The sequence below is a fragment of the Volvox carteri genome, assembly GCF_000143455.1.
Source record: "Volvox carteri f. nagariensis unplaced genomic scaffold VOLCAscaffold_95, whole genome shotgun sequence".
Taxonomy (NCBI): domain Eukaryota; kingdom Viridiplantae; phylum Chlorophyta; class Chlorophyceae; order Chlamydomonadales; family Volvocaceae; genus Volvox; species Volvox carteri.
Window position 1 is genome coordinate 158,027 of NW_003307638.1, and position 11,971 is coordinate 169,997.

The window sequence follows — 11,971 nt, forward strand, 5'->3', positions numbered from 1 at the left end:
CGGGGGCGTGAGATAAGTCCAGAGCGGGCGTCGGGCCCACGGAAAGGGCGGAGGGGTTGGGCCCCCGAGGGGCAGGAACGGACGGAAGTAAGGTAGTTGACGAGCCGAGGAGGGGCGCCCCAAGTAGGGCCGGGGAAGGCAAGGAAAGCCTGCCCGGCACCGGACAGGCAAGGGGCGAGTCCTGCAGTAAGGTAGGCAACCGTAAGAGAGGGCCAGAGAAAAGGATGCGCAGAGAGAGGGGGCGCGCACCGGGTAGGCAGAAGACACAGTCGGATGAGGAGGATTCGCATAGATGAGGCGTAACAACGGCGAAGGAGGTCGCCGCTTCTGTGGAGAAGCAGAGGCTGGGTGGAGGCGAAGGTGAATGGCAAAGTAGCGACGAGCGAAGTTACCTGTGGCACGAGCCGAACTAGAGGCAACGCGGCGGAGTCTTGGGAACGAGGTAGAGAATATGAATGGTAGGTAAGAGAGTCGGCATGAGGCTGGAGGCTTACGTTTTCTGCTGTCGATGACTGCATTAGGTTATTTTCGTACTCTCTACTCGATTGCCGTGCGAGCGGCCCACCCGCCCTCCCACTAACAGCCAAATGGCTGATCGGAGTTGTCTTTGAAGGGTTTGGGTACCGCGGGAGTGTGGTCGCAGACGCAATGGCCTTCCCCACAATAAGTTAGTAGTGAGTACGGATCACGCGATGACGTTTAAGCAAAGGGTTCTCCTCATGGCCGTAGGTCCGAAGGAAGGTGACGACCATCGGCGAATGCATCAACAAATAATGTATAAGAGTTGGATGCTTATGCAGCGCGGGGCAGCACTTCTGGCACGTAGCAGTAATATGCTGCGCAGTTCGTCGCAGGCCCCCATCGCATTTGTACTTTTGGAGCTTGGCAAACAGAACACTAGAAGAAAATCATCTAGGAAACTCCGCAGAGACTCTATTATGCACATTGATTTTCGTCCTTGGTCGAGTGCCCCTAGCCATCGCGAGGATACCGAGCAAGTCACAGAAGGATTATGGTTTAAGCAGGCAATTAAAATGACATGCCACAGAGATCTTTTCTTTTAACTCGATTGTCATCTTAACTTTGTCTATACTCGCCGATTCTTGCAGCGCGTGTAGGTTACTGCGTGTTAAATTCCTTTCGGTCAAGCCTCACAAACGATGCAGCATTGAAAACAAAAAGATGTTATAAGCATGGCTCTCAACGCATTTATATTGTGATTGCTATTCACATCTCGCAAACGACCACTAACGGTAATAGGTTCGTATCTTGTACGGCGGTCTTAGAAACTTACATCGAAGGAACTGTGCCACTTGCGTGACAGTAATTTTCTGCTCAGTAATCTGGTACAGAGCTTCCGTTGGGCCTGCCAGCCAAACCGTGCAGGCGGAGTAGACTGCCGCTGGGCCCCAGCTTTACACGGACGCGGCGTCACACCATGGTTGTAGGCATTTATTGCTTGCCGGATGGCATTTCCACTAAGAGGCGCTGCTCGGAGGGCTCAGCAAACTTGTTGCCCTGCGCGCGACCAATTAAGCGGTGGAAGGCCGATAATGCAGAGGTGCGTAACCGTTCCTGCAGACCGCCCTGTCGTTACTGGCTTGTGTTGTGTAGCGTAATTATGATGCCTCGTTTCATCGATGCGGCTTGTAGCTCACTTGTCTTGCATGCGTACAGGTAATCCTCGAAGCCCCAGAAGCAGCCGAACCTCCACCAAGCGTTGTCCTTCTTGAAGAGAATGGCGGCATATGGCACGTGGATGGACTGTTGGAGCTCCTCGCCGGCGCGCTGTGCGCGACGTTCGGGGCGGACCCTCTTGACATGACGTGCGCTTCTGATGGCGGCAGCACCGGCTGCATCACCGCAGATGCCACGCCGCCATCTTTGCAAACATCGAACGGAAATCATGACACTCAGTATCTTGACAGGTCCGGGCTGGGCTGCCAGTCGCTGCCAGCGCGGCAGACGCCGCCAACAGCGAAGCTAACCGAACGCAATCTTCGCGCCCACACCGCCTCCTCCTCGCTGGCCAACTCCCCATGCTTTTCCAACCCGGACGATGAGGACCGATCCTCCGTGGCTTCCCTGTCCGCCTGGGTCGTGGGAACGCAGTCGCCTAGGTGAGAGGGGGAACTTTGCACATTCCACTGTTTCCAGATTTCGCACGCGCAGCCTCGCACCGAGAAATCTAGTTGCCTGGAAAGGCCATGAGGTCCATACACACACGCACACATGCGCTGCTGCGGTACGCCCCTCCCTTTCTCCGACGGCCACGCTCCCCTCCCCCAACCCGCTACCCCAACACCCGGAACATGCGATAGGCGGCGCGTCAGCGACGCTGGCTCTCCGGCCTTTAGCTTTACCCCGCGCTATAGCAGCGGCAGCACCGGCTGCAACACCACGAGCGGCGGCGGCGGTGAGGGCAGCTCCTCACCGGATTCCAACCTCCTCGAGACGCGGTGGCCTCGTCGCCGTCTGTACGCCAGCGCCACATCCACTCGCTTGTGAAGGGATGAAAGGACGGAGGATGACCCTGAGGGACGGGGGATGGCCGGGCCGGGCGGGCGGAAGGATGGAAGGACGGGTCCCTGAGGGACGCGGCGAGGGTTGAGGCAGGAAGGCAGTGTGTTAGGGCGGGCCGTAGAAAGAACAGGAGCTGCAAACGGTTAGTAGATGCGCGCTCAAACAGGCCGAGCAAGGCAGCATGAAATTCCGGGCTCTAGTAAGGGAGCAGCAGTAGGGGCTAGCAGCTTGCCATGCGTAGTAGCTGGTTTGTGCCCATTGTTGCACTTTTTGTTGATTTGTTGGTGATCTGGGGGAGAAGATAGTCGGAGCGCCCCCGTCGTGTATGGAGGAGCGAAGAGGAAGGTTCGTTGTTTCCCAGTTGTTTCCCCGGGATGCGTGGGGGATGAGGTGTTGGCGGGACTTACCGGAGCTGCTGCAGTGATGCTTTCGGACCACGAACGGTGCGCCGCGGCGTTGGGGCGCTGGATTAGGTGTAGTTGCGGAGGAGTGTTGGGGCACTTCGTGGATATTGCCTTGGAGGTAGACGAGGTGTTTGTCGTGCAACGGTGCCCATTTCCTCCCCCTCCCCCTCACCCTACCCTTCGCCAGGAGAACCCGACTGCAGATGCCTCCTAAGAAGGGGGAAGGGTGTGGAAGGAGTGGAGCAGAAGGGCGATACTGGGGCTGGTGTAGAGGCAAGGGATTGGTGTAGGACGGAGCACGCGATGATGTGGAGTGTGTGCGTGTGCGCGTGTATATGTTTGTGATAAGCACGCGCATCCATGCTCGCGCGTACACATTGAAAGGTCTACTGGGTACTGATGTCTGTCTATATCTTTCGTCCGTCTGTATTCCTGTCCATCCTTATGTCTGTCTAAATGTCTGTGTCTGTGTGTGGATAGGCGAATTGGCAGCAGACTGCAGGGTGCGGTTTATGAAAGATTGTGGTGATGGCCTGAGTCGCGGTGGGTATGAAAGGAGCTTTAGGATGGAAAACCGCAAAGGACAGGACCCGCAGCTGCGGCTATGCACGTGCGTGTACGCGTTTTACCTCCCTACAATTTGTGCGGGGGCCTTAGACGAGGTGAGGCCCACCGCTGCCCCCCAGGGAGGGCCCCCCAAGTGATTTCAGTACAACAGACCTCTATTCTGTTCTCTCTACCTCTCTGAGCGGGGTAAGCTCGCAAAGATATTAACCACGTTGAGTGCTTCAGCAACCTCTTAACAGCTCCCCAGGAGGGGGCGATGGACTTCGGAAAGACTCTGCATGAGGCCCTGCGGGCCGGAACGATGAGCGCTCTTTCCTTCTATTAGTCTTTTCCTATTCTCCTCCCCTTGTTTATCCTTCATTTCGTGTGCACATCGCACTTCAGCACTACATATATCTCCAGCAATTAACCAAGCACGTCTGCCAATGCGACCGAACAAAATAGGACGAGGAGGGAAAGGGCCCGGGGGAAGATTCTGATGGGGGAAGGGGAGCCTACTAATTGGAGTGTCGTGTACCGGTTGCGTTGTCGCTGGCCGCGCGTAGGGCGAGGTGATGCCTGGAAATTAGGCAGTGCCAACAACCCCTCGTGTACGGGGAAAGCCCTTGATAGCCCGCTTAGCAGGTGGTGGGCGCGTCGTAGGGCCCACTTCTTTGTTGCTCCCGTGTATCCGTATTTAGGCATTCTTGTGTTTGGGGAAATTTCCCCTCCCGGCGGCCCTCCCCGAATTTGGAGAGGGGGATAATGGTTGTAAATCCGGACCCCTCCCCCGCCCCAGATGGGCTCAGAGCCGCTTCCAGAGAAAACAGGAGGTCCATATTTAGCGAGCCGGTAGGTAGGAAGATAGGCTAGCGGGTAGAAGTGAAAGCTGTGTGTGAAAGAGGCGCGCGGTGTAGAGAATGCGATGAGGGGGGCGCCATACAAGAAGTCCGATAATAGACCATATTCGGGTGGCGTTCGGATGTGTCTTTGGAAGGAGAGCGAAATTCCTGGCAGATCCACTGTAAAGAAATCAAAGTTTCGGCCACCGCTTGTTTTCCTCTCCACCCCCTCTTCCTGGCTTCTTGTGCGCGCACTCGTTCTGCGCATCGCACGGTCGTTTGCCTCTTGTTCCCCTCTCCTGTCTGTCTCGCGCAGCGAAGGCGTGTCTTGTCCCCCCACAGCTCCCGCTGAAGGAACCGAAACAGGAACGTCAGCCAGAAGCTGCCCTTCCGTCACTTGCCGTACTCCTCGGTTGGACGAACGGGACTGGGCTGGGCAGATGGCTGGGCGCATGTCTATATGCACAGTGTGTCGTAAGGCAGAAGACATACCTTCAGAAAAAATGCTGAGGTTTACGAAACCCAGAACCAGCGTGTAGGGGAACTTCGACGAATATCCTTTTACCAGCTCCAACCAATTGTGCAGCTTCAGAAACACTAAAAGCCGGCTTCAGCATGTGGAACGCGTGGAACAACCAACGCAGGGTTTTGGTGAGACGACGTGCAACTCCACACGTCAGATCACCACAGACAGACAGGTTTTGTCTGCTAGCCCTCGTGCGACGAACCACAGACCATCGCAACGAAACAGATCGGGGGACCCCAAACCATCTCTTTGGGGTCCTCGGTCTCATCCGAACTTCATAACCCCTCCCTTCTGCCACAGATCTTTACGACGCGGGCTCCGCCACTTCCGCTTGGGCGGCCACCTCAGTCAGGTCCCCATATGGAGTTGACAAGAATGCCCAACAGATTAGTCAAATCCACAGTTAAACAAATACATACCGCCAAATCCACATTTTCGCTACAACTGCTGCCTGCAGCAACACGAAGCAGCCGCACCTGCGAGCGGGTGCACGTGCAGGTTGCGACCAGGGCCACTACCTCCGTCTCTTCCCCTCCCTCGCCGCCCTCCAACCTCGCTGTAGGGTCTTCTCCTGACATTCTGATCAGCAAACAGACAACGCTAGATCTGATCTGCTAGTTGCCTGACTCGTAACTGAGACGAAGCAGCTGGGCGGGTACAGCAGGGCGGCTGGGCAGCCTCTGCTTCCGAGCTGCGGGGGCTGCGAGGGAAGTAGAGCCACAATTCCCCGAGAGGCCGCTGTTGCAGAATGTTAGCTGCTGGACGCGGGGAGCTCCCCCGCAGCGGCAGCAACAGCAGCCGTAGCAACAGCAGGAGCGGCGCCTACAGGTCAAAGAAGCCGTAAAGGAGAGACGCAGAGGGGGAGGTGACGCAGTCAAGACGTTTATGACCTTGGGGGTATTCCTGGCGAGCCGCCGCCCCGTCTGCATTGGAGAAAACCCTTTCCTCACTGCAGCCACGCGGATTTGCAAGCCCCGCTATGAGCCTGGCCAAGGCACGTGCACCCCCGTGCACGGGGGGAAGAGCTTTCCATGGCACCCACGCGCTTCGTCCTCTGCAATCCACATCCCTAGTACTCCGGGCTCACTGGGCGCCCAGGGGGAGACCCTGATGGAGAGGCAGCCTAATGCCCTACGGCCTCACCAGCCACATTATGGGACAGGGATGGCATACAGAGGCAAATACTGCCAAACCCCAAGCCAAGGCACTCGATGCATGCGGGGCAGTGTTTCCCCCCTCCCCTCGGATCCCCGTACCAGCCGCGGTGGCAGGCATCGCGTTCGCGTCCTCCTCAGCCAGACGGGCACGCTCAAATAAGGCGTCCCTGTATTGCCGCCATGCCTCCTGGCGCTTGGCCTCCGCCTCCAGCCGCCCTGCTTTCCGGCTCCGACGCAGGTCCTCGGCGACACCACGCTGGAAAGCCTCCCGCCAGTCAAGCTCCCGCAGCTTTTGGAAACGTGTGAAATCCTTGTGGTGCTCGCGCAAGTCCTTTCCCTTGGGCGGCTTCCTTGTGATATGTCGCTTGTATTCTGCCATATCAGTTGCCTCCCAGGCGCTTGGCGGGGCAAACGGTGAACGTAAAACGACAGGAAGCGGCTTGTTTGGGTCGTAGTTTGGGTTGCAAAAGTACCACTGATGCCGATTTGGTCGCCTGATCGCTGGCTTCCGGCCTTGTGATTTGCCCAACACCCATTTCCAGTCCCAGTTGGGCATTCCGGGTGCTGAAGTGATGCGACCACTCGTGCTCGGTCCTTCATCGTGTCCAACCGAAGTTGCCTCTCGAGTTGCTCCTTCGCAAGCGCTGCTAGAGGTCGATAACGAGCATATTCGATCAAGAGATGAGTTTAATGAGCTTGCTGCCATATTTGATCGGTGTATAAGGCGATTCAAAGGCATATGAAAGGTTAACATGGTCACACAGACTTCGGCGCCGTTTATCTTGTCAGCGTGTGTCTCTAGTCGGGTATTCGGATTGGATTGAAGAGTACCACTTATTCTTACAACAGGCGTGCTATCTGAGTGAACTACGACACCATGTACGAACTCAAGATACCTAACAGCTAGGTCCCAGCGCGTATGCGATTACAGCTCTTTTCAGCGTTTCATTTATGGCCAAAGTCGCGATGTTAATCCTGTCTGCATCTTCTTTTTCGGCAACTAACCGATAGCATTGTATCATTCAAGGCATCACACCCTGCAGCCTTCCCCCCAAAGGACTCTCTTGACAGCGACTTTCCATCCTTCACCCTTTTGCGGCGTGTTCGTGCTGTTTCCTGCCTCCGAATGGCTTTGTAAGGCGGCCTCCAAAAATGCCTGCAGGTGCCCACGATATTGACAGCTGCGGTGGAATGCGTTCTAGGCATGCTGTCATTAATAATCAGTTCTTGTGGCTTCCACGCACCTTGTCATCTCCGTGCCAAAAAGGACATAATCCATACTTCCAGAAGTTTTCACGGATCCTGGAACGAGGGGTTGCCTAAGGCTCCGTTCTTCCAAACGCCTTCCGGCCACCAGAGACGCCTTCGCACCCCAAACACCTTTATCATCATCCTCCGCAGCTAATTACACAAACCCTACCCGCAAAGCTCCACAAAACAGGAGAGATGGCGCAATGCACAAATATCATTGCATTGCGATCGTGCCGTACAATGACGTACACATCGTACTTGTCGTGATGGCCTTGTGGGCAAGGGCCCTTCCTCCCTGTCTCACCACACATCACGGGCCCCTCTCGTCCCACACCCACAATAAACATCTCTGGTCCCCGGCCCAGCCGCCGCCGGCCTGTGGTGTGTCGTGTGTATAGCTCCATATCCCCAACCACGATCCCCTGCCCAGTCAGCAATCGTCAATTGCCAGACTTTTGCCCATGTTGCAAGTACACCCCACCCTCCCTCCATATCCACTAATCCCACCCCACTAATCACCACACCCACCCTCATGCATCCACTGTTACCCGGAGGGGCCCCCCGTCCCCGGTCGGCTGATTCGCACCCGACAGCACTCGTCTCCGAAACCCAGGCTCTCCTCCAGGCCCACTCGTACGCCGTACTGCGAAAACACCTGCCGGCAGGAGTTGAGGTGCGTGTGTGTTTATGTGTTGGGCCTCAGGGGAAGAAGGCTGCGATGTGGGAGGCAGTGGGGATGAGGGGGATTTCCACTGCGGCCGCGAATACGTATCCTCCTCTATCCATACTCGGTATATTCCCTCCCCCGCCACCGGCAAACCGGGAGAGCCGCTGCCGGATTCCAAAAGGAGCTTTACCGAAACCAACCCGACCTGACCCAAGAGAAGAGGGAGAAGAGGGAGAAGAGGGAGAAGAGGGAGAAGAGGGAGAAGAGGGAGAAGAGGGAGAAGAGGGAGAAGAGGGAGAAGAAGGCGAAGAGGGAGGTGGTCCACGCAACCGACTGAGCGGGCACCTCTCCCCGCCACCACAACCACCACTCGCCACTGCCGCCACAGCCCCCGGTGTCAGATGACAGCAGCCACCGCAAACCCATCTCACCCCCCCTCACCCCCCTCCCCTCCGTTCTCCCCCCAGATCAACCTCACGCACCTCCAGCCACTGCATACCGAACTGGCAACAGAACTCCGGCAGCAGCTCCGTCGCGCCCTCCGCCGCCAGCACCGAGTGGAAGGTGCAGCTGTGGGTGACCCACGTGGCCCCCACCTCCCCCACCTCCCCCACCTGCCCCTCCAGCACCTCGCCGGGCACCAGGCACCCCATATCCCCTTGGAGGGAGGGGAGGAACCGAACTGCCTGCAGACAGACGACGTGGGGGTAACGGGGGAGAGGGGGGAGAAGGGGGGGGAGAGGGGGGGGAGAAGGGGGGGGAGAAGTGGGGGGGAGAGGGGGTTGAGAAGTGGGGTTGAGAAGTGGGGTTGAGAAGTGGGGGAGAGAAGTGGGTTGAGAAGTGGGTTGAGAAGTGGGGGGGAGAAGTGGGGGAGAGAAGTGGGTTGAGAAGTGGGGGGAGAAGTGGGGGGGAGAAGTGGGGGGGAGAGGAGGTTGAGAAGTGGGGTTGAGAAGTGGGGGAGAGAAGTGGGGTTGAGAAGTGGGGGAGAGAAGTGGGGAGCAGCTCCCCTCCCCTCCCCTCCCCTCCCCTCTCCTCCCATCCCCTCCGCTTACTGGACCTATAAACAGCTGGAGGAGCCCCTCCTCCTCCTCTTCCTCGTCTTCCTTGTTGTTGTTGCCGTTTTAAGGTCTAACGACATACATACAACCTGCACCAGGTCCCCCGTAATCGCCGCTAGCCCCCCAATACATACACGTACACACACATACACATATACATACATACAGACACATACAGACACCTGTTTATAAGGATCCTCCGCCAGTAGCCTGATCAGTAGCCACAACCGCAGCTTGTGAAGTCGCATCATGACACCCACTGCCGTACCGCCTAGGTTTGTACGAACCACCTAGGGGTGCCCCGGGGTGTTGGCGGGAGGGGAGGGGGCCACGGTACGACATCCCGGGGGGAGCAAAGAGGGTCAACCGCCAGCACGTGCCAGGGCATGAGAGCGGGGTAGAAGTGGGGGGTTGGGTGGGGGTGAGGAGGGTAAAAGACGAAAACCACGAGCGAGTGAAGCTGCTGCCAAGGAAAGACTGCTGCGGCCGATGTGAAGAAAGCAGAACTGACCAGTCGGCAGTTGTGAAGAAGCCGTCCTCGGGATGATGTAATGATGACGTAATGAAAACTACCTACCTCGCCGCCAAGACTAAAATAACAGCGGGAAAAAAGCAGTGGAGCCAAGCCGTAAAATAGGTAAAAGGTAGGCGTAAGGGCGGTGAAAAAGGGTGTGAGGGGGGTGGGGGGAAAGACGAACCACGAACGCGTGAAGCTGCTGAGGGGGTTGGGGGGGGGGGTAAAGTAGTTGTGTAGGGTTGCGGGAGTGGCCAGGGAAGATCTGTGCAACCGGCCACAGGTCGAGCGGCAACGACGGGAAAGTAAACGACACACGTGTGCAGCCGTTATTGTTGCCGTTGCTGTTATTGGTAATGTTGTTGCTGTTGTTGTTGTTGTTGTTGTTGTTGTTGGTGGTGGTGGTGGTGGGTGGGTGGGTGTGTGCCAGCGGACGGTTAACCGCCACCTGCAGGGGCCCCCCACCTCGCCTCCACCCCGCAAGAGGCGCCCCCCCCCTGCGATCTCTCACCTCGCGCACCAGGGCCTCGTCCCCGGTCTCGTACAGCAGCACCTTGTGTGTCGCGATTGCCAGGCAGCACAACAGCATACCCCGGTGAGGAGTGCCCTGGGGGGGGACGAGTGGGGTGGGAAGGGGGGGTAAGACGAACCCCGACTGGCGATTGAGAAAGGGAGGGGGTTATGAAGCACACGGAACACGGGTTCAGAACACGGGCACCCGACCGCAGCACCCGGTGGTCCAACGGGGCTGCCCCACAATCACCTGCTGATCTCCCCCCCTCACCCCACCCCACCCCACCCCATCCCACCCCACCCCACCCCACCCCACCCCACCCCATCCCACCCCACCCCACCCCACCCCAACCCATACGCTGATGAAACACGTCCGGACCCACTTGCCTCAACGGTCCCCCCCCTATATATATGGCCTGGAAGGCCTCCTCAAACCCAGTGGCAATCACCGCCACCCGGGACCATGAGCAAACCCCGTCCCCACTCGCCACCCCCCTCTACCTGCAGGCCTCTCCCCCGCACATGGCGCTCCCACAACCCCTCAAACTCCCGCTCCACCGCCTCGAACACCTCCTTGGTACGGCCCTTGAGTGCCGCGTACGGCGCCAAACCGGTGCGCTGAATGACATTGAGCTGCGTGAACAGCGCATTAAACCAGTTGCGCTGCACCCCTAGGTTGTCGTCGCGGCTGCTGGGGTAAATCACGTCAGCGGAGGCGGACTTGTCGCGACGGCTGGCGGGGGCAGAGGGAGGGGAGGAGGAGGAGGAGGAGGAGGCAAAGGATGGCCCGGCGTCGCCGCTGCTGGTGTCGGCGGTCGCAGTTGCGGCAGCGGGAGTGGCATTCGTAGCGTGCTGCTCAGAGATGCTGTTGGCATAGCTATGGTTAGAGGTGGCGGTGGTGGTGTCGGTGGTAGGGGCAGGGACGCTGGCGGGAAATCCTTGGCTGATGGGGGTTGCTTCGGGGATGGGGCCCTGGGTGCTGAAGCTAGACAGTAGTGTCGGAGGTCTGGAGCAGAGATATGTCAGGTTACATGGTTGTGTCCAAACACCAGAAGCGCGGAAGACAGCCACGGCGCTGGACGCCGCCCTGTTTGATGAAGTTGCGAGACCGCAAGTGGAAAGCGCAAAGCCCGATAGCAGCCTCGCTGCCGGCCCCGATGCAAACATGGTGCAATAGGACTTAAAAATAGAAGGATTCGGCTTGCAAATAGTGCGTAATTAGTTATTGGTTTCGCTGCCGATTACTCAGGATGTTTGTCGTCTTTTACTTGCTCATTAAAGTTCCCCATAATGTTAGCAGTTGTGTTATTTTTTATAGATGTCGTAGGTGGGCGCACTGTTTGCAATCGTCCTCGTGGACGTCGCGTAAAGCCGTCGATGAACTTTTGCAGCTGTTGCTGATCGTCCAGGCAAGACAGTCCTTGAAAACAATTATTACACATGTTTGGATCTACCTAAATGTGCGCCTTGCGTATGCTGTGGCAACTTCTGTGAGCTGGTACGGCGACGGGTCGTTTGAAACCGTTGCTCAGCTTGAATCACCACGCATCAAAACGCGACGATTCGTCCCTGATCACAGCGCGCATACAGTCACATCAAAGATCACTTTCGTCTCCAGCGGTATATCTGTTATTCTCTGTCCCACAGCCTGACATCCATATGATTTGCAGCCCACACACCTTCTAAAAGGCCAGCGATGCGCCTCTTACCCTCTGTCATAGTTCATCCGCCCTGCATCATCCATGCTTACACTGCATACCGCACTCTGCAATTTACACAGCATACCGCACTCTGTACGATTCCTAACTCGCCATAACACACCCCAACCAGCACCCGTCAAATGCACAATCCCCCAAGCGATCAGCCAACGCACAACAAGACTACAGCCGCTGACCGGTTGCGCCCGGTTGGGCCCCAACTCATTTCCTTCTGGCTTGCCAGCCGGCCCTCTGTCCGGCAAGCCCATACGC

At 57.5% G+C, this 11,971-nt stretch overlaps 1 protein-coding gene across 1 annotated transcript; it reads right to left on the reverse strand.

The window, feature by feature from the left end:
* Nucleotides 1-1,501: 1,501 nt before the first annotated feature.
* On the reverse strand, nucleotides 1,502-11,440 carry VOLCADRAFT_108158 (uncharacterized protein; the record flags this gene model as incomplete). Its single annotated transcript, XM_002958471.1, has 14 exons — nucleotides 11,270-11,440; nucleotides 10,503-10,734; nucleotides 10,000-10,095; nucleotides 9,157-9,264; nucleotides 8,399-8,602; nucleotides 7,836-7,904; nucleotides 7,243-7,250; nucleotides 6,098-6,396; nucleotides 3,100-3,137; nucleotides 2,931-2,987; nucleotides 2,435-2,533; nucleotides 1,989-2,093; nucleotides 1,659-1,788; nucleotides 1,502-1,518 (listed from the first exon to the last, which is right to left on the reverse strand). The coding sequence occupies exons 1-14, from the start codon at nucleotides 11,275-11,277 to the stop codon at nucleotides 1,502-1,504; spliced, it is 1,470 nt and encodes a 489-aa protein (XP_002958517.1). The 5' UTR covers nucleotides 11,278-11,440.
* Nucleotides 11,441-11,971: the final 531 nt, after the last annotated feature.